Source organism: Schistocerca cancellata, chromosome 5, assembly GCF_023864275.1.
Source record: "Schistocerca cancellata isolate TAMUIC-IGC-003103 chromosome 5, iqSchCanc2.1, whole genome shotgun sequence".
In the NCBI taxonomy this organism is placed as follows: domain Eukaryota; kingdom Metazoa; phylum Arthropoda; class Insecta; order Orthoptera; family Acrididae; genus Schistocerca; species Schistocerca cancellata.
The window spans coordinates 789,090,188-789,116,237 of NC_064630.1; the positions used below are offsets into that span (position 1 = coordinate 789,090,188).

The following is a 26,050-nucleotide window of genomic DNA, read 5'->3' on the forward strand; positions in this document are numbered from 1 at the left end:
TTTTATGGGCGGAAAGAAATTAACGTAGAAATAAAATTTGTGTACGTTATGGACGTGGAACACAGCGACTGTGATTAAATAAAGTCTTGCAGAAATAACTGTAGCTTGGGTAGCTCAGATGGTAGAGCAATTGCCCGCGAAAGACAAAGGCCCCGACTTTGAGTCTCGGTCCGACACACAATTTTAGTCTGCCAGGAAGTTTCATATCGGCGCACACTCGGCTGCAGAGTGAAAATTTCAACCTGGATAACAGTAACGAAGTCGCCTTTTGCGACTGTTAAATGTTTGTTATGCAGCACCACGAGCGTCTTCGAATCGTCTAGCCGCTCGCGTTTATAAACCCGACATAATCATCATCATCATCATCATCATCACCACCATTTATTAACGGGCCATTAAGGCCTACAGAGGAAAATAAAAGAAGTGACCACACTACAAAGGCAGAAAAACGAGCACTCTATAGAAATATTCTAAAAGAAGCCAGTACAAAAAGAACATAAAAACGAGATCAGTCAGTATCAACACAGGAGATGGTAGTTCAACGTTGCAGGTCTCTAGGTTCACCTTCCAGCGTTGTTTGCTCCACTGCTTTTAAGATTGTTAACACTCGATCCCTCCATCTCATCCTTAGAAGCTCCATTGGGCGTCTGCAGCGCGTTGAGAGTGGAGGACGCGGTATTGGAGGTATCTACCGTGGCCAAACCAATGTACACTCCTGGAAATGGAAAAAAGAACACATTGACACCGGTGTGTCAGACCCACCATACTTGCTCCGGACACTGCGAGAGGGCTGTACAAGCAATGATCACACGCACGGCACAGCGGACACACCAGGAACCGCGGTGTTGGCTGTCGAATGGCGCTAGCTGCGCAGCATTTGTGCACCGCCGCCGTCAGTGTCAGCCAGTTTGCCGTGGCATACGGAGCTCCATCGCAGTCTTTAACACTGGTAGCATGCCGCGACAGCGTGGACGTGAACCGTATGTGCAGTTGACGGACTTTGAGCGAGGGTGTATAGTGGGCATGCGGGAGACCGGGTGGACGTACCGTCGAATTGCTCAACACGTGGGGCGTGAGGTCTCCACAGTACATCGATGTTGTCGCCAGTGGTCGGCGGAAGGTGCACGTGCCCGTCGACCTGGGACCGGACCGCAGCGACGCACGGATGCACGCCAAGACCGTAGAACCCTACGCAGTGCCGTAGGGGACCGCACCGCCACTTCCCAGCAAATTAGGGACACTGTTGCTCCTGGGGTATCGGCGAGGACCATTCGCAACCGTCTCCATGAAGCTGGGCTACGGTCCCGCACACCGTTAGGCCGTCTTCCGCTCACGCCCCAACATCGTGCAGCCCGCCTCCAGTGGTGTCGCGACAGGCGTGAATGGAGGGACGAATGGAGACGTGTCGTCTTCAGCGATGAGAGTCGCTTCCGCCTTGGTGCCAATGATGGTCGTATGCGTGTTTGGCGCCGTGCAGGTGAGCGCCACAATCAGGACTGCATACGACCGAGGCACACAGGGCCATCACCCGGCATCATGGTGTGGGGAGCGATCTCCTACACTGGCCGTACACCACTGGTGATCGTCGAGGGGACACTGAATAGTGCACGGTACATCCAAACCGTCATCGAACCCATCGTTCTACCATTCCTAGACCGGCAAGGGAACTTGCTGTTCCAACAGGACAATGCACGTCCGCATGTATCCCGTGCCACCCAACGTGCTCTAGAAGGTGTAAGTCAACTACCCTGGCCAGCAAGATCTCCGGATCTGTCCCCCATTGAGCATGTTTGGGACTGGATGAAGCGTCGTCTCACGGTGTCTGCACGTCCAGCACGAACGCTGGTCCAACTGAGGCGCCAGGTGGAAATGGCATGGCAAGCCGTTCCACAGGACTACATCCAGCATCTCTACGATCGTCTCCATGGGAGAATAGCAGCCTGCATTGCTGCGAAAGGTGGATATACACTGTACTAGTGCCGACATTGTGCATGCTCTGTTGCCTGTGTCTATGTGCCTGTGGTTCTGTCAGTGTGATCATGTGATGTATCTGACCCCAGGAATGTGTCAATAAAGTTTCCCCTTCCTGGGACAATGAATTCACGGTGTTCTTATTTCAATTTCCAGGAGTGTAGTTCTGCCCTAAAATTCGATCGTTGGTCTACACCTTTCGTTCTTCGTTCCACCGTAATAGAGCAAAAATTTATCCCTCATCGCTGGCGACGGATCACAGTTATTTCTGAATAACGTTACATAAAAAGTTGATTGTGGTGTCACCGCCAGACACCACACTTCCTAGGTGGTAGCCTTTAAATCGGCCGCGGTCCGTTAGTATACGTCGGACCCGCGTGTCGCCACTATCAGTGATTGCAGACAGAGCGCCGCCACAGGGCAGGTTTAGAGACGTTATCCTAGCACTTGCCCCAGTTGTACAGCCGACTTTGCTAGCGATGGTTCACTGACAAAATACGCTCTCATTTGCCGAGACTATAGTTAGCATAGCCTTCAGCTACGTCATTTGCTAGGACCTAGCAAGGCGCCATTACCAGTTACTATTGATGCTGTAAAACATGTACCGTCAAGAGCAATGTTCATCAATTATGGATTAAAGTTAAGTATTCTACCAGTTACCTCCTTTTTTCTGAAGTCTAAATACCTTGTCCTGTTCCAGACCTCACGCCAGCCAACGTGAGCTTAAACGCGTGCCTTTCGGCTTCCTGTCATAGTGGGTTGGCTGTCTTGCCAATCCACAACATTGATATTTGACACAAACTTGTAATCCGACTTACTAAATGAAGTCATTGGATTTGGTCTGCTGTATTTTCAATTTGAAATGAGTAGTTTTAGAATAATGGTATGCAAATTATTATCGATTGCGTGTTGATTAATTAGCTATTGGATTTTCCTGTAAGTACTGAAATTCTAATTTGTACTCTGGGATAAAGAGGTTAGCACAATAAATGAATTCGCAGTGACACGCATCAATAGGAGACAGATGACTCAAAAGAAAAGAAATACATATATGTTGTCGGTTACCGAAACTGATGAGTTATCCGAATATGAAGTACTCTTTTCGAGCACGTTGGCGTTCGTATCACAGTTTTCAAAAATACTGATAGCTATAGTTTGCAAAATAGTGCGTTACTGTTTACTGGTAGTCACGTAAGAAAAAATCCACTCCTAGTAGAGAATCACGATGTCAGTGCCAAATACCTAACAGGAAACAATGCTAAATTTTCAGACTCAGAGTGAGTAAGGTTACAAGAGGCACATGTGCAAATGAGCTTTTGAGAGCAGTCTGCTCCCTCCACTGTCCACGCCCACGATGAAACCTCTCTCCGTGTATTACTAGAGAGGGAAACATGTCCGTTAGTCAACGATGTATACACTTCTCTCCGTGCTCTTCCGCGAGTATGATGGAACTTTATTAGAATCTTATTTTGATTAATACGGGACATCGATTTTTTGACTTTGCGTATTTCGAGCAAATAAATTTAAAATTCCCACTAACTGCAACATGTAAACTTTCACAGCCGCAAATGTCAGACGTATGGAAATATTCCTTGCTACTATACAGAAAAAACTAAATTTGGCCAACGATGTTCGCAGTGGTCTGGATGAAGCAGAAATTTATATAGTAATTTATAGGTGAGGGGAGGTATACGTAGGTACCACAAAACGAACGGCAGAAAAACTACTATAAGAGCACAAAGGTAACTGTAGAACGGGAGAAACAGAGAGATCGGCTGTTGCGGAAGGCGCATTGTGTACAAGTTACCACCAGACTCTATTTGATAAGTTTCAGATAGTTGCAGATGCAACCAGATACCATGGAACACTATGCAGATAGGCCATATGGATTGTAGTACATGCCATTAATTAATAATTGTAAGAAGGGGTGTGTGAAACTAGACGCTATCTAGATTCCAGTACTGAAAAAAATGTGAACTAGTCTTCCACCATGGGTTTGATAACAATGGCGAAAGACTGCAATCGACAACGGCCAACTGCGCTCGCATTTTCAAAATATGCAACGTCACGTCTCTGTGTGGGAGCAAGTAGAAGCGGAAATTTTACTTTACTCAGCAGCAGGCCTGTCTGTGCATCGGTTCTTCGAAAAAGTTACAACTCCCTTGAAGACATCCTCCACAGACGGGGACGTAGAGTTGGATTTAAACAAGAAATTGTTCCCGCTACGGCATAAAAGATCGAATATTTTAATAAACGTTCCTAACACGAGTTTTTCACAAAACACTCTAGGAAAAAAAAAGAAAAGAAAAGGACCAACCACGTAGGAATTATCCGAAAATGATAGAAATCGGTAGAAGCGATATGCGTGTACAGGCAAGCAAATGATTAAACTTTCAAGAAAATTGAATTATTTGTTCAAGAGAATGAGCTTCACAAAGCGAGAAAGTCAATAACGCGAAGGTTTGCATCTGTCCCTGAGAGTGACTGATAATTTAAGATGTTCTCCCTAGGGATATCGTGCAAAATGCTGTCCGATTCACACCTTAGGTCGCCAAAATCCCGAGCTCATTGGAGGGCTCTGGCCATAAGGCCCGAAACGTTCTCAACTTTGGACAGATCCGACGTTCTCGTTGGCCGAGGATGGGTTTGACAAGGACAGAGACAAGCAGTACAGACCCTCGCCGTGTCTAGGCGCCTGTTATCTTGCTAAAATCACAGCCCCAACGGTTTTCCATGAAGGGAAACAAAGCGGGGCGTAGAATATCCTCGATTTTGCAAAAACAGACATAATGTCTTATGCGATAACAGCAATCAGTGATTTTATAATGTTACTTAAAATCCGTCTTGATTTCAAATTTTTTTATTATTCATAAGACCGGTTTCGATTCATTCAGAACCATCTTCAGATCTGATATTTCAGTTACAGGAGTAACACGTCCAAATCCAGCAACTTTCACATGGTCAATGGTACGTCACATGACGTAGCATGTGAAAGTTGCTGGATTTGGACGTGTTACTCCTGTAACTGAAATATCAGATCTGAAGATGGTTCTGAATGAACCGAAACCGGTCATATGAACAATAAAAAAAATTTGCAATCTAGACGGATTTTAAGTAACATTATAGAATATCCTCGACATGCTGTGTCGTAAGCTAGCAGCTTATGACAACCAAAGGGGCCTTGCTGTGAAAAGAAATGCACACCCTGTATCATTTCTCCTGGTCGTCGGGCCTAAAGTAGGCGACAGGTAAATTGGTCGAAGCGACACTCGTCACTGAAGAAAATTCCCCTCCAGTCAGTGAGGTCAGAGGAATACGCCAGACATCAAAGGCAGCGAGCTTGTTGGTGTACAGAGGTCAATGGTAGTCGGCACAAGAAGTGCCGTGTGCTCAGCCCTCTTTCTGCGGGCCGCATATTAATGGTCCTTATGGTCGCTGAAGCACCAATTGCGTGGTGGATCGGTGATGAATCTGGGGCTCTGAGTGCTTCTCTGACGACTACTCGGTGTTCAGGTTATGTCGTCCCTCTAGGACGCCCTCCACCGTCTTTGTATTCGGCCAAAGCTCAACCATTCCTGCAAACATCGTCGAATACTGGTATCACTCCTACCGAAATGTCGAGCAATTTGCCGATTTCTCGAATAGTCTTCTTTGAGCTCATTACATGTCATCCCTCAAATGCTGACATATGCGTGTAATGCTCTGTATATCAATCTGTGACGAATATGCACAGTTCCTCCGTGGCCCGCCCTCTCTTGTCTTGGAGCGTATTTTACAAGTTAAATACCATGTGGTAAGTGCCAAAATAAGGAATAGTCTCACAAGTTGTGTTATTAATGTCCCGATAATTTACAAGGTACTCACAATATATAATTCTCCAGAAAAAAAATATTTGGATACGCAGTGTAACTCTTAACATTCAGTGGAAATAATCACACGTACACACATTTTCATAAATCCAACGCAACGGAAAGGACCTGCATGTCTAGTATACTGCATAGTGAATGATTTCTCGCAAAGGCAGCGTTAGCTGCTCATAGATTCCAACGGTGCTATAAGGATATTTCCTCGATTTTGTTATCACCACTTTGATGCAGAAAAGTGATTAAATCATCTGAATAGGCAACTAGATCCGAATTCTCATTCCTAAAATACATCCTAATAATAAACGAGAATACGTAGGAGAATGCCTGACAAACAGCAATCAGCAAAATAGGATTTGTCTTGCTGTCCCTATCAGCACCTGAAAATTAACAGCATGCAAAGAAGAACGACTAACTACTACTATTTGACAGAGGCACCTCAAGAGATGATAGCCTATCCGTCAGAATGTACGTCAGTCGTTATTCAAACTCCCAACAGTAACAAGATGTTTTTTTTTGTGTGGCTTTAGGGCGCACAACTACAATGGTCATTAGCGCCCAGACTAAGTTAGGAATGCACTGCAAGGCACAAGGATAAAACAGTAACTAAAAGGAACAACACTATAAAAGACATATTAACAGGCGTAGGATTAAAAAGAACATCATAATCAAATGTCCTTAGACAGGTTAGTCAAGTGGATAAAACGAAGAGCGCGAGCAGCTGCTCCTGGGTCATCCGCTAAAATAGCATCCAGAGTACACGGCAGGCCAAGATCAACGCGCAGTGTATTAAAATTCGGACAGGACGTTAAAATGTGGCGTACCGTCAGCAATTGCCCACATGGGCAGAACGGCGCCGGCGCAGCCGTCAGCAGATGGCGGTGGCTGAACCGGCAGTGTCCAATCCATAACCGGGCCAAAACGACCTCCTCACGCCGTGGGAAGAGGTTTCAAGGCCCGAAGCTTGTTGTCCGTTAGTGTAGCCCAATTGGCATGCCACAGCGATAAAATGCGCTGACAAATGACCCTGCTACAATCAGATGAAGGGACACAACAAGAAGTTGTCCGAGGCTGGAGAACCGCAGCCTTGGCCGCTGCATCTGCAGCTTCGTTCCCAGGGATACCGACATGGCCAGGAACCCACATATACCGAGCGGGGTGGCGCAGTAGTTAGACACTGGACTCGCATTCTGGAGGACGACGAATCAATCCTGCGTCCGGCCATCCTGATTTAGGTTTTCCGTGATTTTCCTAAATCACTCCAGGCAAATGCCGGGATGGTTCCTCTGAAACGGCACGGCCGACTTCCTTCCCAATCCTTCCCTAATCCGATGAGACCGATGACCACGCTGTCTGGTCTCCTTCCTCAAACCAACCAACCAACAAGGAACCCACATAAAGGTAACCGGAGAACCGTCGTCCGCCAGCTGCTGAAGAGAGCGTTGGATCAGATGCACGAAAGGGTGAACCGGATATGGATCACTGAGGCTCTGGATGGCACTCAGAGAATCAGAGCAGATGACATAAGCAGCATGTCGGTGGCGGCAGATGTAAAGAACAGCCTGGTAGAGGGCAAGTATCTCAGCTGTGAAGACCGAACAATGGCCATGGAGCCGGTATTTGAAACTGTGTGCCCCGACAATAAAAGAACACCCGACACCGTCATTGGTCTTCTGTATAAATGAAGATCATATTAATGAACTTCGAACGAAGTTCGGCAAAACGGGAGCGGTATATCGAAGCTGGGGTAACCTCCTTTGGGAGCGAGCTGAGGTCAAGGTGAACGCGAACCTGAGCCTGGAGCCAATGTGGCGTTTGGCTCCGCCCACTCGTAAGGTTGCAGGGAGTGGAAAATGAAGGTGCTGAAGGAGACAACGAAAGCGAACTCCAGGGGGTAAGCAGGGCAGAGACATACAACCCGTATTGACGGTCGAGAGAGTCGTCATAAAAGGGACGATAAGACGGGTGGTCGGGCATTGACAACAGCCGACAGGCATACCGAGAAAGCAGTATATCCCGCCGGTAGGTTAGTAGCAATTCACCAACTTCAGCATGATGACTCTCCACGGGAATAGTATAGAACGCTCCGATCGCAAGACGTAAACCCCGATGTTGTATAGTTAAGGCGGCGTAAGATGGACGGCCGTGCAGAGGAGTATACGAAGCTCCCATAATCCAGCTTTGAGCGGACGATCGACCGATATAGGCGAAGCAGGACGGTTCGATCCGCTCCCCACGACATACCGCTGAGAACACGGAGGACATTTAGAGAACGGGTACAACGGGCAGCCAAATATGACACATGCGGAGACCAGCTAAGTTTCCTGTCAAATGTAAGACCTAGAAATATTTTGTCTCGACGAATGGGAGAGCAATGGGACCGAGTCGTAAGGACGGTGAGAAAAACTCTTTGTAGCGCCAGAAGTTAATACATACCGCCTTCTCTGGAGAAAAACGGAAGCCATTGGAGACAGTCCAGGAGTAAAGGCGGACAAGACAATGCTGAAGACAGCGCTCCAGGAAACATGTACGCTGCGCGCTGCAATAGATGGTAAAATCGTCCACGTAAAGGTAGCCTGATATATCAGCTGGGAGACAATCCATTATTGGATTGATCGCTATGGCGAAGAGAGCGACGCTCAAAGCTGAGCCCTGTGGCACCCCATTCTCCTGGGGAAAGGTGTCGGACAGGACAGAACCCACACGTACCCTGAACTGTCGATCCATTAAAAAGGCACGAATAAATAGAGGGAGGCGACCGAGAAGGCCCCATGTATGCATGGTGTGGAGAATGCCAGCCCTTCAACAGGTGTCCTAAGCCTTTTCCAAATCAAAGAACACAGCCGCGGTCGGGCGCTTCCGCAAGAAGTTATTCATAATGAAGGTCGACAAGGTAACCAGATGGTCAACTGCAGAGCGGCGCCTATGAAATCCGCATTGTACATTGGTAAGTAGGCGTCAAGATTCGAGCAGCCAAACCATTCGTTCCATCACCTTACAGACACAGCTGGTAATGGAGATCGGACGATAACTGGAAGGCAAGTGCTTGTCCTTTCCCGGCTTATGAATCAGGACAACGATAGATTCGCGGCAGCATGTGGGAACATGAATCTCAATCCAGATGCGATTATAAGTACGAAGAAGAAAACCTTTACCCGCAGGATTTAGGTTCTTCAGCATCTGAATATGAACAGAGTCAGGCCCGTGACCGGGCAAGTACATTTTTGAGTTCCCGCATGGTCTGTCTCAATGAGGCATTATAACTTTCACGATTCGAGGAGCGGAAGTTAGGTGGCCTTGCCTCCTCTGCCTGTTTTCTGGGGAGGAAGGCAGGGTGGTAATGAGCGGAGCTCGAAACGTCTGCGAAAAGCGGCTGAAGGCATTGGAGACATCCTCTGGGGCCACAAGGACGTCATTCGCGACCGTCAAATGGGAATAGGTGTGAGTTGTGTCCGAAAGAAAAGTAGGGGCGCCAGTATTGAGGCAGACAAGATTGAGGTGGTTGAAAAGGTCTGCTAACAGGGAGCCTCTCGGTCAGGATGCTGGAGAGCCCCAAAGGGGATGGTGGGCATTGAGGTCTCCAGTCAACAAAAATGGTGCAAGAAGCTGAGCAATAATTTGCATCATGTCTGCCCTAGTAACGGTAGACGACGATGGAGTGTAATGGAAAATGGAAAAGTGGGGAGACTAATTCGGACGGCAACTTCCTGCAGGCTGGTGTGCAATGTGATGGGATCGTAGTATGTATCATCCCGGACCAGCAACATAGCCCCTCCATGAGCCGGAATACATGCCAGAGGGGGTACGTCAAAACGCACAGAGGCATAGTGTGCCTAGTCAATTTGATCGCATGGGCGTAGCTTCGTTTCCTGGAGAGCTTCGACGAGCGGACAGTGCAAGCGTAGCAGCAACTTTAAGTCCTCTCGGTTGGAGCGAATGCCGCGAATATTCCAATGAAGAAGTGCCATCGTCAGAAGAAAAAGAGAAAGAAGAAGCAAGAAGGGGTCACCTCAAAGGCCGCTGAGGGCCTGGCTTCGAGCGAGCACTGCTGCCGCTATTGATAGGCGGAGAGTCATCGTCCATTGGTTCAATAGGTTCGTCGGCCATCATCTTAAGATGGGGAGCTTCCTCCGCCGATGAACGGCCAGATGTTCGGCTACCAGCGGTGCGGGCAGACGAAACGGATGACGGCCTGGGTGGCAACCGTTGGGTGGCGCAGGAGAAGAAATGCACCGTGGCGGAGAAGGAGAACTTTGCTTCCTAAGAGCCTTCTTGGAAGGTCGTTTAGTGGAAGTACTGGTCGATGGCTGGGAGTTCGAGGTACGTAGGAAGTCTGCACGGGACGGTTCCTTCTTGAAGGCCCGTGCGTCTGACTTCTGGATCTTAGTCTTGGCAGAAGCTGATGAAGGTGCTTGTGTCTTGGGGGGAAGCGGAGACGTTGACCAGGCGATCTTAGCACTGGCCGACCGGACGACCGTAGTGCTGAAGGTCAGATCCGATGTCTGCGTCGCCACCTCCCTGGTAGTCCGAGGAGAGGCGAGGACAGTATTGTATTTCCCCGCTGGGAGCAGCGTTGGCTTCCTACTAGCAAATAGCTTGCGAGCAGCCGAGGTGGACACTTTCTCTTTGTCCCGAATTTCCTGTATACAGCGTTCATCCTTGTAGATGGGACAGTCGCGGGAGGACGCTGCATGGTCACCCTGACAGTTCACGCAACGAGAAGACAGAGGTGGACAGTCGCCCTCATGGGCGTCCCTACCACAAGTGACACATTTAGCCGCATTAGAACAAGACTGGCGAGTGTGATTAAAACGCTGACACTGGTAGCAGTGCGTAGGTGTCGGGACATAGGGGCGAACAGAAATAACCTCGTAGCCCGCTTTGATGCGCGACGGCAGCTGAACACTATCAGAGATCAAGAAAAGTGTCCGGGTCGGTACAAAGTTATTGTTGACCTTTTTCATGACCCTATGGACAGCCGTCACGCCCTGTTCAGCGAGGAAAGACTGAATCGCCTTGTCAGTCAATCCGTCGAGTGATCTAGTATATACCACACCACGCGACGAATTCAAAATGCGGTGAGCCTCCACCCGGACAGGGAACGTGTACAGGAGTGTGGCCCGAAGCAGTTTTTGTGCCTGACAGGCGCTCTCAGTTTCTAACCACAAGGTACTGTTACGCATCCTGGTACAAGACTTGACAGATCCGGCTATGGCATCTATGCCCTTCTGGATAACGAAACGGTTGACAGATGAAAAACCCTTTCCGTCTTCAGATCCAGAAACTACGAGGAACTTTGGGCAATGCCGTCGTACTTTTGTCACTGTTGGCTGGTCAAGTTTCCGTTTTTGTGCAGAAGTCGAGAGAGAAGAAGAAGAGAAATCCATTGCGGAAGAATCCCCCATGATTGCCAGCGTCTCCGATGGCGCGCTCCTTCCTTGTGGGGACCCTCTCAGAGGGCACTCCCACATCATGTGAAAGTTTACACCTCAGGTCACACCTCCAGAGAACGGAGGGACCAATCGGCATGGCCGGAAGGTGTCAGCTCAGGCAATCACCCCTAGCTGGGCTTGGCCTTTACCAGGGGGTACGTGCGTGCCTTACTTGTCTACCCAGGGCGGGGAATTACGCTTTACCTCGTCACCGGCTACGCGTGCGAACGCGTGGGTGTGCCTTCAGGCATGCACAGGGAGGAAAGAAGAAGAGGAAAAAAAGGGAGAGAAGGAGAGAAAGGACAGACTGTATCAAACGCCGAGGCGGAGACCAGAGGGTGGACAAGAAGGCAAGGAGAAGAAGGCAAGGAGAAGAAGGCAAGGTAAAAAGTAAGGAAGACAGTGAGAAGGAGAAGGACAAAGAAAGGAACCAAACAAAGGAAGGAAGAAACCAGAATAAGTGAAAAACCAAAATGACCACAAATATGTCATGGAACTGTCCGTCTCCGGACGCAGGCGCAAACTACCCCCTTGAGGGGGAGGGACTCCTTTTAGTCGCCTCTTACGACAGGCAGGAATACCTTGGGCCTATACTAACCCCCAGACCCGCAGGGGGAGCAGTAACAAGATGGCTGCCATGCGACTTGGCACACTTCCAGCATTAAATGTAAACAATGATCAGGTATCTTTTTATATAAATCTGAAAGAATAAGTTCACGAATATTTGTATGGTCCCAGCACAAAAGTAAACAAATGTAAAACTAGTATAGACACAAAAAGCTACAACTACGAGGTGCATTGAAGTTCTAAGGCCTCCGATTTTTTTTCTTTGGACTGGAAAGAGAGAGAAACATGCGCATTGTTTTAAAATGAGGCCGCGTTGATTGTCAATACGTCCCAGAGATGGCAGCACCGTGTGGCAGATGGAATTTTACCGCCAGCGGCGAGAATGAGAACTGTTTTAAATACTTAAAATGGCGACGCTTTCCTTACTTTAACAGCGTACAATCATTCGTTTTCTGAATTTGCGTGGTGTGAAACCAACTGAAATTCATCGACAGTTGAAGGAGACATGTGGTAATGGAGTTATGGATGTGTCGAAAGTGCGTTCGTGGGTGCGATAGTTTAATGAAGGCAGAACATCTCGTGAAAACAAACCGAAACAACCTCAGGCTCGCACAAGCTGGTCTGACGACATGATCGAGAATGTGGAGAGAATTCTATTGGGGGATCGCCGAATGACTGTTGAACAGATCGCCTCCAGAGTTGGCATTTCTGTGGGTTCTGTGCACACAATCCTGCATGGCGACCTGAAAATGCGAAAAGTGTCATCCAGGTGGGTGCCACGAATGCTGATGGACGACCACACGGCTGCCCGTGTGGCATGTTGCCAAGCAATGTTGACGCGCAACGACAGCATGAATAGGACTTTCTTTTCGTCGGTTGTGACAATGGATGAGACGTGGATGCCTTTTTTCAATCCAGAAACAAAGCGCCAGTCAGCTCAATGGAAGCACACAGATTCATCGCCACCAAAATAACTTCGGGTAACCGCCAGTGCTGAAAAAATGATGGTATCCATGTTCTGGGACAGCGAGGGCGTAATCCTTACCCATTGCGTTCGAAAGGGCACTAAGGTAACAGGTGCATCCTACGAAAATGTTTTGAAGAACAAATTCCATCCTGCACTGCAAGAAAAACGTCCGGGAAGGGCTGCACGTGTGCTGTTTCACCAAGACAACGCACCCGCACATCGAGCTAACGTTACGCAACAGTTTCTTCGTGATAACAACTTTGAAGTGATTCCTCATGCTCCCTACTCACCTGACCTGGCTCCTAGTGACTTTTGACTTTTTCCAACAGTGAAAGACACTCTCTGTGGCCGCACATTCACCAGCCGTGTTGCTATTGCCTCAGCGATTTTCCGGTGGTCGAAACAGACTCCTAAAGAATCCTTCGCCGCTGCCATGGAAACATGGCGTCAGCGTTGTGAAAAATGTGTACGTCTGCAGGCCGATTACGTCGAGAAGTAACGCCAGTTTCACCGATTTCGGGTGCGTAGTTAATTAGAAAAAAAATCGGAGGCCTTAGAACTTGAATGCACGTCGTACAATATACGTATGGAGGACAAACGATCAGAACACCATTATTGCACCTCACAATTTTTCAACAAGTAAAAATCAGTTTTGTACATTTCGGGAAGGTAAGAAACCCTGGGTTAACCACACTACGAAAGGGAAACATAAATCTCTGTGCTTTAAACACTTTCCATACCACTAAATATTAAGCAAGTTACAATCATCCACTTCGCGACGAGCGAGAATATCGCCCCATGCCTATTCGTGGAGTAATTACAGCTAAGCAGTGCCACTGTAAACTCGCCATTCTCAATGAACTTCAGCACTGTAAATAAACGTAAGTACCCTTACCTAATTCTTTAATCGTCGTAGACTCGGCAGAACAGCGTGCATATCGGCCAGACAAAGGCACTCTTTCTCTCAACATCAGAACATAATACAGACTCGACTAGCCATCCGAAATCAGTGGCCTGAATGGTTAAATCTCTTTGAGACGATCAAACTCTCTTGGTGGCACACCTTTTGACGAATCCTACTATTTGGAACCAAAATACCATTAAAGGCTTACAGTCACAACACTAACTATGCAAGGAGCTTGCTGCAGTACTTATACCGATTAATCGAAGATTATTATAAAAAAGTTGCATAGAGTGTAGCAACTTAAATATAGTGATCAGCTAGAAACAAGATATAGTACGAAGAAACGAAGTGCCGTTTACACTTGCCCTGTTCTGATTAATAAGCGAACTTTCCCATTACGTAAGTCTGCTGGCTTTCGTGAACGTTGTCACTAAAGTTAAATTCATCTGGTTTGTTAGACCATGTCGTATTTCCTCTAAAATAATCGACATTTCAACCTCTCTTCTGAGATCATCTTCAGGATGTGTCCACTAGGACACTGTCGCAGGCCAGTGTCGCGTTCTCTAATAAAAGGGAGTTTTCCCGAGTTTTTGCTGGAGAATGGGATTATTGGTTACAATTCTTGTGGCTGCCATTGGTGGACCATCGCCATAGGCTAATTTTCCCGCACTGATGCAGCAGGAGGGCCGTTGTTGGCTAAAGTCTTGTGGATACTATTGGTGTCCCTTCGACATTGGATAGAAAGGCACTTACCTTTTAGAAGGGTTATTGGTTGAAATTCCTGCTGCTATTGGTTGGGCATCATCATTGGCTAGATGCGAAACGGACAGAGCAAGAGAGTGGGAATGTTTACCTAAAATATTATTGTCCACCGAGGTGACTTGCAGTGCGATTTTTGTATTGTTCGCACACCACGGTCGCATATTTGCTTCTTTGATTTCGGGTAGCCATGATGCCGGAAGGCTATAGCCGACCTCTCTATTGAAATTACATGCATTATTGGAAATTTCTACGGCTTCTCGGACCTTTCTTCAATAAATGTTGGTTTCAAAAATGTTCAAATGTGTGTCAAATCTTATGGGGCTTAACTGCTGACGTCATCAGTCCCTAAGGTTACATACAACTTATCCTAAATTATCCTAAGGACACATACACACATCCATGCCCGAGGGAGGACTCGAACCTCCGCCGGGACAAATGTTGGTTTCCTTAACCAGCACAGGTACGTTATTAAAATCGATGTCAGAGCCACAGTTCTCATGATGTTTCGCTACTGCTGGTTTTACACTATGTTTTAGCCGCGTGTGACGTTCGTGTTTCTTAATGCGTTCTTTTTACGATTCTTCCCGTTTCGCCTATATACATTTTGCCGCAGCCGCCCGCACTTGATAGAAGCCTGCATTGTGGATTTTCCGACGGAGAAAATCTTTTGTTTTGTTTTGACTAAAGGAAGATATTAGGACACCATGTTTCCTTAGAATTCTGCCTACGCGGTTAGTGACCCCATTATAACAAAGAAATACGAAGCAGACTAACAACCCTGAAGGTTTTAACTTCAGTTTCCAAACGTAATTTATTAGTACACTTTTCAGCGTTCGCAAGTGAAGAAATTCCTGTGAAAGCAATGTTTTCATAATATAAGCAGTGTTTATCAAATAAGTGTGTTAGAACGTTTGCTAGACAGTTTTCCATCATTGTACGAGCTCAGAGCTGCTGCGACAGATGACTTGAGATTTTAAGCAAGACACCAGAAAAGAGCCTACTGTTGGAAGTCGCACAGGATCACTTATTTTCCCGTACCCTCCTAGTGTCAGTCTCAACACTGTGTGTTTCCAGTTTATAGTGAAAAAACTATGATTTCACTTCCGGACTGAATGAGGACTGGGGATAGACAGAATGAGACATGCAAATGCCACTAGTCTGGAGAACTGGACAAAGAACAATTTCGCCAATTATTAACAATTCCTCTGAATGATTTCACTAATTTACTATGCCACCATAGCCTCTCCGCAAGTGGTGCATCGACGAGCAAAGGTAGTAAAACCTGGAAAATGCTAAACTTGTTAAGCTACGGAGACAGACTGATAGTAGTAGATGAGAACATCAGTTTAGTAATGAGACATAGCTACGCTATGAACGATGCAACACAAAACTTAAATTTTGTGTAGCCATTCTAGAGATAGGAAGCACGAGCGAAGTAGAGTGTGTTTTGTACATGCGACAAGATTCGTCTCAGTCTGCTATACGCAGTGCCACCCATGAGTTAACTCTGGTCCCCCATACCCTCGACACTTCACTGGAGCATTGATTCCAACCACCGTTGTAGCCATCTTCCAATGGTCTGCAGTTCACGAGGCTTTTCAGGCATCAATACACATGGACAAGGACTATTTAAAACATTCAGGATACCAGTTTGATGAGTATAGGATGCAATATCTAATAGAATCTGTTCCAGGAAAAGCACATCGTTGGAATCTGGAGCTATGTTGAATGCTTTTATAACCAGTTTAGATTGAAAGACTGGGTCATCAAATCCTGACCATAGTTACAAAATTTCTGCCACTTTTGTTGATATGGGTTCAAGAACTGATTCTAGCAATTCTAATTTCAGTTTAAATGGAAATTACACCAATAAAACCTTTTTCTAATTTTAATTTCAAAATTAATGCTAGTAGTGGGCAAATCGGGGCTACGAACTGTAAAAGTGATGCACCTACTTCTAATTTTAGGGACTAAAATTGACATGAATGAAAATGTAAAGCTAAAAACACAGCGCCAAAATCAGAATTACTCATTCTAAACTGTAGGTTTAAGGACGAATTAATTGAAGTGTGAAACATTGGTGAGTTATTTATAGCTGATCTTGAAAGAAAGATAACAGGGGAAATTGAATGGATCGCCTAGTGCTTCGAGGTACATTTACCACTGAAACATCAGGTACATACAAGCAGGAAACTGTGGTGTCGAATTTTAGCGTGGAAAACTACATGACTCAGTGTAGGATAATATTGTGAAAGAAAAAGAAGTATAGATTCACCCGGCTAATAATATTTTCACCCATGTAGACACCGCAGAATGTAATATAGCAGATTTGTGGAGTGAAATAGACAGTGTACGCTTACGTGAGATCTACATGTTTAGTTTGAACGAAATGTGTCCAATGCTGCAAGTTTGGTGAACTGCTCGTTGTTTCTAATTTTTTACCCTTTTGAGGCTGCGCACCTCTGTGACTTTTGGAATGTGTTGGAGTATGTATTACCCCAGCGGTGGTCAGACCGTAATAAAATCTGATTTAATTGCAGTCATTTGGCAGGAGATGTGGTATGATGGCATGCAAAAGTGATATGTAATTTGCTTGTATGTACTACAGAGGTTTCAAATAAGTACGAACCCTGTAACAAAATTATAAATATTTTTAACCAAAGGTATATCGATGATAAACCATCTAGGAAATATATCGAGGTAGTAGAGACTGGGATAATTTTGTGAAATGTATGATTTTTAATTCATGAAGAGAAAATGATTATTCTTTCCCTCTCTGTCTGAGCATCTCTTGATATGTAATCTCGGTTACCTTTTTCCACAAATTTGAATGCATAAAAGCGTTTGGCTTTACGTAAACAAAGAACAGTCAGGGTAACATTTTGCATCCACCTGCCCAGACTGCTCTGGTTGCCACAGACATTATAGTTGGTTGTTTCACGCGATTTGAATGGGAAAAAACTACATGACTTAGTTTTTTTAGAAAAATTGTATCAAGAACAGAAATATCAAATAATTACACCAATAAAACTCTGAGACTTTTTATGACCATTACAGATAATAAATGCTAATTTAAATAATCATATAAGTAAATGTTCTGTATTAACTTACTCGCTTTCGTGTGGCTTCTCACAATTGATACGTGTAAAAACATCATTTGCCCTTGGATATACATGTAGAAACGTCATTTGTCCTTGGATATACCATTTGTGAACCCACCTGTAACATTCTATAGACTGGATCCATTTTTCCTCACATTTGCTGTTAACATTAAACCTCTCTTACCTCAGCACTGAAGAGAAGCCTGTTTCGTTCATGATCAAGATGTCGTGACTTTGAAAATTACGCCTTCCGAAAAATTATGTTAAATTATTGAAAAAAATAGCAAATTTGTTCGCTTGAAGCTAGAAGCTCCAACTAAGCTCATCCCCTCTGGTTTATGTAATGAAAGAGTTTGAAATCTTTTAATTAAATCTACGAACTTGTCATCTCCAACGTACCCACAGTCCAACCTTGATTGAATTAGCCACACAAAGAGACGCCATAAGGAAAAACGACAAAAGTGATGGCAAGCCTATCTAACCACCGTAAGTAACATCTTGGGCAATTTTCTAACAATATTTTTTCAAAATTTGGCAAGCAGTTTGATAATTAGCTGCAACTTTAGGAATTGAGAGTCCTCCCTTTCTTACCTTCTTCACTGCTATAACAATTACATCTGAAGCAGTTCTCCACTGTTTCTCTTTTTATGATTGCTCAACGACTTTACCTGAAACAAGGTAAAATACTACTTAAAAAACCTGACGGGGCAGCCTGCCATTAACGATCGCCATCCCATAATTTTTTGTGACAACCAGCGCCGAACAGGTACATGCGACGACAACAGAAGTGGGAAAACAGACATTGAACTTAACCTGTACATTGTTACAGAATAACATTGTGCAACTTTTACACAATAATAGAAAATAAATTGAATATAGGTTTCATCGGTGACAGAGCGTATAATGAGAATCGATTATATCAATGAAGGAATACTTACAGCTGCAAAAACACAAAACGCACTAAAAAAAAGTAAACTGTTACCAAGAATTGGAAACCGAATACACTCTACTAAGAACATTGCGATCATACTGCCGTTTGAGTTAAGTCAGCTAGGAAGCAGCAGCGACTGAGGAATGAGACTTGTAACAACCAGCCGGTGTAACAATCTGCTCCTGTGAGCTCCACAAAGACGTATCCAATGGCTGAAACTTCACAACTTCACATTTGTAGATAGCTTAGAATGACAGAAAAAAATAAATTACATATTGTGGTCCCGTCACTCAGCAGTTATCACACAGCACCTATGCCCTGATGGAGTAACTTTAATCACCCTCATCTACCATGAGGTGCCACCTGCCGGCTCTGTGGGATTGTCACAAACTCTGGGAGATTCGTCAATCCCTCTTTTCAGCATAATTTTTGTGTCCGATTGTTCGACTGCCTTGTAAACTTGTTCATACCTGGACCTGGAAAAATTCTATACGTTTCTCGGAACCAGCACTTCCACTACAACCCACAGTGTTCAACATACAATCACGTGGAAAAATGTCCAGCCTCTGTATCATGTACTTGACTCTTGTTTACTGAATGTGTCTGCTTTCGCCCTCATATAGTGGTTCTGAATATTCGGCCTTTCAGCAGATACTGGTTGAAATGCCTCTCAGCACTATGGGACTATTTGAGGTCATCAGTCCCCTAGAACTTAGAACATCACACGCATCCATGCTCGAGGCAGGATTCGAACCTGCGACCGTAGCGGTTGCAGACTGAAGCGCCTAGCAGACACTGTCTTTACGTCCAACAGCTATAGTTATCAGACTTGTGTGACAGTTATAGTGATACATATTTTGTGGAGTACGGCTGAAGATTTTCCCGTCTTCAGTTGTGAATTATGTGACGTAATAAAGTTAATGGTTTTATCTTAATCTAAGAAGACCTTTTTTGATGCGTGTGCGTCGCGGAGATGTGTGAGTGCTGACGGAAAGATTTCACGTCGCGTTTTTCACTAATTCACTTCGTCGACGGTCGTTCGTCATAGCATCTAGGTACCATGTCTCCGGCGGCTATTATAAAGTCACAATTTAGAAAAATATAGTGTAAAATGTGTTGAATTTCAGTGATGGAATCTGTTCTCGTTTCAACAATGTTCTAGTCAACGTGTAAGTTTTTATCTCACTTACAGCTTTTTATTACATGGCACTGTCTTAAAATCTGTGATGTGAAATTCACTAAGTTACTTGTGAAGATGACAAATAACGAGTATAACGAATTGTATATTCCAAATGTGTCTGTGTGGAAGATTAATCAGTTACGTCCAAAAGCAGGAAGCAATGTCTCTGGTTATCCCACAGATCGTCGAAATACCACATCACTATTTACCGATTATGGGAGGCAGAGTAATCTATTAACTGAAAAGTGAATGAAAGATACATTACTCCAGCACAAGGTGATATCATGCTCAGAGTTATCCAGACGACCTGAATTACGTTACGGCGGATTTGCATGCAGCCCACATAATGTAGCTGTTTTACAGGTCCTGTTATCTCTTAGCGGTACAGTCGTTTACCATGCAAAACAAATATCATTAGAGACCTGTAGAGAATACCGTTGTTTATGGCAATCATTCCAGATGTGAATCAACGACACGATAATGCAAATACCAGGAAAGTAGTGTAGTGTCGTCGTAACAGCCGTCTGCTTCACGTCTGCTCTGCAGCGAGCTACGTTAATTTAACTATTAACTGTATCTTTCTTACTTGTCACTTCTTCTTCCGTGTGTTTTTGCTTTTAGGAAGCTTAAATTGTAGAGTGCTAGTAATAGTGTTCCATAGATTTCGTGTTTGATTTGAATAAGTCACCCACTGTCCCTGCTGTCGAGACATCTTCGCGGGTACCGGGTGCGGTTGGGCCACCCTCTCCCCGAGGGTAGTGGCGGATTCAGCGGCGTTCTCGGCGCACGAGGCGGAGGGTCAATGTGGAGGCTGGCCGTGTGGCATCGCCCGCTCTGCCTGTGAGTGGACATGTGGCCGTTCCTTCAGCAAGGTCCGAGCAGGCACACGGAGGGAGGGGTTTATTAGTTATTGGGGGCTCCAACGTTAGGCGGGTGATGGAGCCCCTTAGGGACATAGCGGAAAGGTCGGGGAAGAAGGCCAGTGTTCACTCAGTCTGCTTGCCGGTGGGGTCTCATCCGAGATGTGGAGGAGGCCCTGCCGGCGGCGATAGAGAGCACTGGGTGTACCCGACTGCAAATTGTTGCTCATGTCGGCACCAATGACTCCTGCCGTCTGGGTTCAGAGGTCATCCTCAGTTCGTACAGGCGGTTGGCGGAATTGGTGAAGGAGGAAAGCCTCGCTCGCGGCGTGGAATCTGAGCTAACTATTTGTAGTATCGTTCCCAGAACCGATCGCGGTCCTCTGGTTTGGAGCCGAGTAGAAGGCTTAAAGCAGAAGGTCAGACGATTCTGCGGAGATCTGGGGTGCAAATTTCTCGACCTCCGCTATCGGGTGGAGAAATGTAGGGTCCCTCTGAATAGATCAGGCGTGCACTACACCCTGGAAGCGGTTACAAGGGAAGCGGAGTAGGTGTGGAGTGCACATGTGGGTTTTTTAGGTTAGAGAATTCCCTCCCTAGGCCCGACAAGACGCCTCCTGAGACGCGGCAAGGTAGGAGTAGGCAAAATGCAACAGGGAATAACAATATTAATGTGCTAATAGTAAACTGCAGGAGCGTCTATAGAAAGGTCCCAGAACTGCTCTCATTAATAAACGGTCACAATGCCCATCTAGTACTAGGGACAGAAAGTTGGCTGAAACCAGACGTAAACAGTGATGAAATCCTAAACTCAGATTGGAATGTATACCGCAGAGACAGGCTGGGCAGTGAACGGGGAGGCGTGTTTATAGCGATAAAAAGTGCAATAGTATCGAAGGAAATTGACGGAGATCCGAAATGTGAAATAATTTGGGTGAAGGTCACGGATAAATAAGGCTCAGACAAGGTAATTGGATGCCTCTGTAGGCCCCCTGGCTCAGCAGCTGTTGTGGCTGAGCACCTGAAGGATAATTTGGAAAGTACTTCGAGTAGATTTCCCCACCATGTTATAGTTCTGGGTGGAGATTTTAATTTGCCGGATATAGACTGGGAGACTCAAACGTTCATACCGGGTGGCAAGGACAAAGAATCCAGTGAATTTTTTTTAAGTGCTTTATCTGAAAACTACCTTGAGCAGTTAAACAGATAACAGATTACAGAGTAGCTGACGGCTCGACACAAAAGTTTTGTCTCAAGTACAGATAGCGTTGAGGATCAGTGGACAAATTTCAAAACCATCGTACATCGTACAACCATCGTATGTGCCAAGCAAGATCGTAAGAGATGGAAAAGAGCCACCGTGGCACAACAACCGAGTTAGAAACCTGCTGCGGAAGCAAAGGGAACTTCACAGCAAACATAAACATAGCCAAAGCCTTGCAGATAAACAAAATTTCCGCGAAGCAAAATGAAGTGTGAGGAGGGCTATGCGAGAGGCGTTCAATGAATTAGAAAGTAATGTTCTATGTACTGACTTGGCAGAAAATCCTAAGGAATTTTGGTGTTATGTCAAAGCGGTAGGTGGATCAAAACAAAATGTCCAGACACTCTGTGACCAAAATGGTACTGAAACAGACGATGACAGACTAAAGGCCGAAATACTAAATGTCTTTTTCCAAAGCTGTTTCACAGAGGAAGACTGCACTGTAGCTCCTTCTCTAGATTGTCGCACAGATGACAAAATGGTAGATATCGAAATAGACGACAGAGGGATAGAGAAACAATTAAAATCGCTCAAAAGAGGAAAGGCCGCTGGACCTGATGGGATACCAGTTCGATTTTACACAGAGTACGCGAAGGAACTTGCCCCCCTTCTTGCAGCGGTGTACCATAGGTCTCTAGAAGAGCGTAGCGTTCCAAAGGATTGTGAAAGGGCACGGGTCATCCCCTTTTTCAAGAAGGGACGTCGAACAGATGTGCAGAACTATAGACCTATATCTCTAACGTCCATCAGTTGTAGTATTTTGGAACACGTATTATTTCGAGTATAATGAATTTTCTGGAGACTAGAAATCTACTCTATGGGAATCAGCTTGGGTTTCGAAAAAGACGGTCGTGTGAAACCCAGCTCACGCTATTCGTCCACGAGACTCAGAGGGCCATAGACACGGGTTCACAGGTTGATGCCGTGTTTCTTGACTTCCGCAAGGCGTTCGATACAGTTCCCCACATTCGTTTAATGAACGAAGTAAGAGCGTATGGACTGTCAGACCAATTGTTTGATTGGATTGGAGAGTTCCTAGATAACAGAAAGCAGCACGTCAATCTCAATGGAGAGAAGTCTTCCGAAGTAAGAGTGATTTCAGGTGTGCCGCAGGGTAGTGTCATTGGACCGTTGCTATTCACAATATACACAAATGACCTTGTGGATGACATCGGAACTTCACTGAGGCTTTTTGCAGATGATGCTATGGTCTATCGAGAGGTTGTAACAATGGAAAATTGTACTGACATGCAGGAGGATCTGCAGCGAATTGATGCATGGTGCAGGGAATGGCAATTGAATCTCAATGTAGACAACTGTAATGTACTGCGAATACATAGAAAGATAGATCCCTTATCATTTAGCTACAAAATAGCAGGTCAGCAGCTGGAAGCAGTTAATCCCAAAAATTATCTGGGAGTACGCATTAGGAGTAATTTAAAATGGAATGATCATATAAAGTTGATCGTCGGTAAAGCTGATGCCACACTGAGATTCATTGGTAGAATCCTAAGGAAATGCAATCCGAAAACAAAGGAAGTAGGTTACAGTACGCTTGTTCGCCCACTGATTGAATACTGCTCAGCAGTATGGGATCCGTACCAGATAGGGTTGATAGAAGAGATAAGGAAGATCCAACGGAGAGCACCGCGCCTCGTTGCAGGATCATTTAGTAATCGCGAAAGCGTTACGGAGATGACAGATAAACTCCAGTGGAAGACTCTGCAGGAGAGACGTTCAGTAGCTCGGTACTGGCTTTTGTTAAAGTATCGAGAACATACCTTCACCGAAGAGTCAAGCAGTATATTCCTCCCTCCTACGTATATGTCGCGAAGAGACCATGAGGATAAAATCAGAGAGATTAGAGCCCACATAGAAGCATACCGACAATCTTCCTTTCCGCGAACAATACGAGACTGGAATAGAAGGGAGAACCGATAGAGGTACTCAAGGTACCCTCAGCCCCACACCGTCAGGTGGCTTGCGGAGTATGGATGTAGATGTAGAAAGGTGTCATCATAGATGAGACAGCCCTCATCTGTTATAAACCCGACTTTTATTACAATAAGTGACTTTCAAAGGCATTACCACACTCATTAGAATCTGAGATACTTATGTGACGTAAACCATAGTCTTTGGGCAAATTTAAATTTGCATAAACCATCTGTTGAAGTAACCAATTAAAAATGCCATTAATTGCGGCAAGTTCTCTATGGAAACTCAATATTAGCGCCGTATAATCAGTAATTTCAATGTACTCATAAGTCATAAACAGTTAGTTGTACTAGTGTTTAAACTTGAATTGAAATGATGAACTCTTTTGTTCTGGGTACTTATATCCATTGCTCACTAGGCATATCCTTCGTGCTTTAACGAGATTTCGAGGAAACAATCGTCATTGCAATCTAAGCACAATGAGACGTAAAATACCGAAGACATCACAAGGATCAGTTAGGACAACTGAACTTTAAGATAAATGACAAAAAATTTATACAAAACTAGGAATCCTATCAAGACTTATTTCCCTGCATGCCTACCACGAAAAGCTTAAAGTGAAAAAGTGTGTTGTGTTGTTGTGGTCTTCAGTCCTGAGACTGGTTTGATGCAGCTCTCCATGCTACTCTATCCTGTGCAAGCTTCTTCATCTCCCAGTACCTACTGCAACCTACATACTTCTGAATCTGCTTAGTGTATTCATCTCTTGGTCTCCCCCTATGATTTTTACCCTCCACGCTGCCCTCCAATATTAAATTGGTGATCCCTTGATGTCTCAGAACATGTCCTACCAACCGATCCCTTCTTCTGGTCAAGTTGCACCACAAACTTCTCTTCTCCCCAATCCTATTCAATACTTCCTCATTAGTTATGTGATCTACCCATCTAATCTTCAGCATTCTTCTGTAGCACCACATTTCGAAAGCTTCTATTCTCTTCTTGTCCAAACTAGTTATCGTCCATGTTTCACTTCCATACATGGCTACACTCCATACAAATACTTTCAGAAACGACTTCCTGACACTTAAATCTATACTCGATGTTAACAAATTCCTCTTCTTCAGAAACGCTTTCCTTGCCATTGCCAGTCTACATTTTATATCCTCTCTACTTCGACCATCGTCAGTTATTTTGCTCCCCAAATAGCAACACTCCTTTACTACTTTAAGTGTCTCATTTCCTAATCTAATTCCCTCAGCATTACCCGACTTAATTCGACTACATTCCATTATCCTCGTTTTGCTTTTGTTGATGTTCATCTTATATGCTCCTTTCAAGACATTGTCCATTCCGTTCAACTGCTCTTCCAGGTCCTTTGCTGTCTCTGACAGAATTACAATGTCATCGGCAAACCTCAAGGTTTTTATTTCTTCTCCATGGATTTTAATACCTACTCCGAATTTTTCTTTTGTTTCCTTTACTGCTTGCTCAATATACAGATTGAATAACATCGGGGAGAGGCTACAACCCTGTCTCATTCCTTTCCCAACCATTGCTTCCCTTTCATGTCCCTCGACTCTTATAACTGCCATCTGGTTTCTGTACAAATTGTAAATAGCCTTTCGCTCCCTGTATTTTACCCCTGCCACCAGTCAACATTGTCAAAAGCTTTCTCTAAGCCTACAAATGCTAGAAACGTAGGTTTGCCTTTTCTTAATCTTTCTTCTAAGATAAGTCGTAAGGTCAGAATTGCCTCACGTGTTCCAGTATTTCTACGGAATCCAAACTGATCTTCCCCGAGGTCGGCTTCTACTAGTTTTTCCATTCGTCTGTAAAGAATTCGTGTTAGTATTTTGCAGCTGTGGCTTATTAAGCTAACAGTTCGGTAATTTTCACATCTGTCGACACTTGCTTTCTTTGGGATTGGAATTATTATATTCTTCTTAAAGACTGAGGGTATTTCGCCTGTCTCGTACATCTTGCTCACCAGATGGTAGAGTTTTGTCAGGACGGGCTCTCCCAAGGCCGTCAGTAGTTCTAATGGAATGTTATCTACTCCCGCGACCTTGTTTCAACTCAGGTCTTTCAGTGCTCTGTCAAACTCTTCACGCAGTATCGTATCTCCCATTTCATCTTCATCTACATCCTCTTCCATTTCCATAACACTGTCCTCAAATACATCGCCCTTGTATAGACCCTCTATATACTCCTTCCACCTTACTGCTTCCCCTCTTTGCTTAGAACTGGGTTTCCATCTGAGCTCTTGATATTCATACAAGTATCTCTCTTTCCTCCAAAGGTCTCTTTAATTTT

At 45.1% G+C, this 26,050-nt stretch overlaps 1 protein-coding gene across 1 annotated transcript in view; it reads right to left on the reverse strand.

Annotated features, from left to right (window-relative positions):
- Window positions 1–560: 560 nt before the first annotated feature.
- LOC126188806 (piggyBac transposable element-derived protein 4-like) overlaps window positions 561–26,050 on the reverse strand; it is a 156,769-nt gene continuing 131,279 nt past the window's right edge. Inside the window, exon 2 of the mRNA XM_049930419.1 lies at window positions 561–715. Within this exon, the coding sequence (XP_049786376.1) occupies window positions 561–715 (155 nt within the window). The remainder of the gene's footprint in view (window positions 716–26,050) is intronic.